The 1,015-nt window shown below is 63.9% G+C and overlaps 1 protein-coding gene across 1 annotated transcript in view; it reads right to left on the reverse strand.

Annotated features, from left to right (window-relative positions):
• Nucleotides 1-1,015, reverse strand: part of NES (nestin) — a 9,924-nt gene that overhangs the window by 4,816 nt on the left and 4,093 nt on the right. Inside the window, exons 3-4 of the mRNA XM_057386255.1 lie at nucleotides 977-1,009; nucleotides 4-366 (exon numbers count right to left, since the gene is read on the reverse strand). Of these exons, the coding sequence (XP_057242238.1) occupies nucleotides 4-366; nucleotides 977-1,009 (396 nt within the window). The remainder of the gene's footprint in view (nucleotides 1-3; nucleotides 367-976; nucleotides 1,010-1,015) is intronic.

A 1,015-nucleotide genomic window follows, 5' to 3' on the forward strand; every position in this document is an offset into this window, starting at 1 on the left:
AGCTTTGTGTCAGCGCAGCCCCGGCTCCCCCCGGCCAGGCGGGACCCTCTCCCTCAGAACTCCCCGGCTCTGGTGGCTCCGGGGACAGAGGAGGGACAGCTTTACCCCCGGGAGCCCCCCCAGCCCTGCCGGCAGCCGGCGGTGCCGCGCYGTGGAGGACTGAGCTGATTTTCTGGAGCTCCCTGGCGCTGGGAGTACTCTGGTTTTTGGGTATCAGGATGTCACTCGGGGGTTTTGCCGGCTGCCCCCTCCCCTCTGCCCTGGGGAAGATGCAGGGGCTGGCGCAGAGCTCCCGGGGCAGCGATCTCCTGCTCTCGGGGCTGACTGGGACCAGTTTGCTGCCGCTGCTCRCCTCCAGTTTGAGATCTGCAAAGAGCGAGGCGGAGCCGTCAGCGGCTCKGAAGCCGCTCCGTGGCTCTCCYAGAGCCCTCCCCTGGCTCCCGGCTSCCTCTCGCTGCCCCCTCTCCTATTTTTAAACAGCTCCTTCTTGGAAAGTGGGAAATTCCTCCCTCCTGAGTGCAGCGGATGCTGACAATCCCAAGGGGATCCAGCGTCAGGCCGGAACAATGCTGGGTCCAGCTGCTGCTGGGGAAAGTGTGCAGGTGACAGGCTTTCCTTGGGTTTTTTTTTTACGTTTTGAGGAAAAAGGAAATGCTCAGCTCGTTACCACAGCCCGCCGTCCTGCTGGGCAGATCCGTCCCTGCCCTCCCCGTGCGAGGCAGGGATTATTAAAAAACGAGGTGGAGGAGCAGATAAGCCTTATCTGGGCTGTGAGCCCCGTGCCAAGAGAGCCCCCGGCCGCTGTTCACACCTTCCTATCGCGGCCCGTGCCAGGAAAATGCAGGAAAATGTGTCTAAATCCAGCCCCGTGCCCCGAGCCCTCCCGGGGTGGCACAGGGGTGGCACAGGGGTGGCACAGGGGTGGCACAGGGGTGGCACAGGGGCGGCACAGGGGTGGCACAGGGGTGGCTCTTACCTCGCACACCGTTGGCCAGCCTGAATTCCCCAGCTGGCA

The sequence above is a fragment of the Malurus melanocephalus genome, unplaced genomic scaffold (genome assembly GCF_030028575.1).
Source record: "Malurus melanocephalus ecotype Western Australia unplaced genomic scaffold, MMel_1.1 scaffold_941, whole genome shotgun sequence".
Taxonomy (NCBI): Eukaryota; Metazoa; Chordata; class Aves; order Passeriformes; family Maluridae; genus Malurus; species Malurus melanocephalus.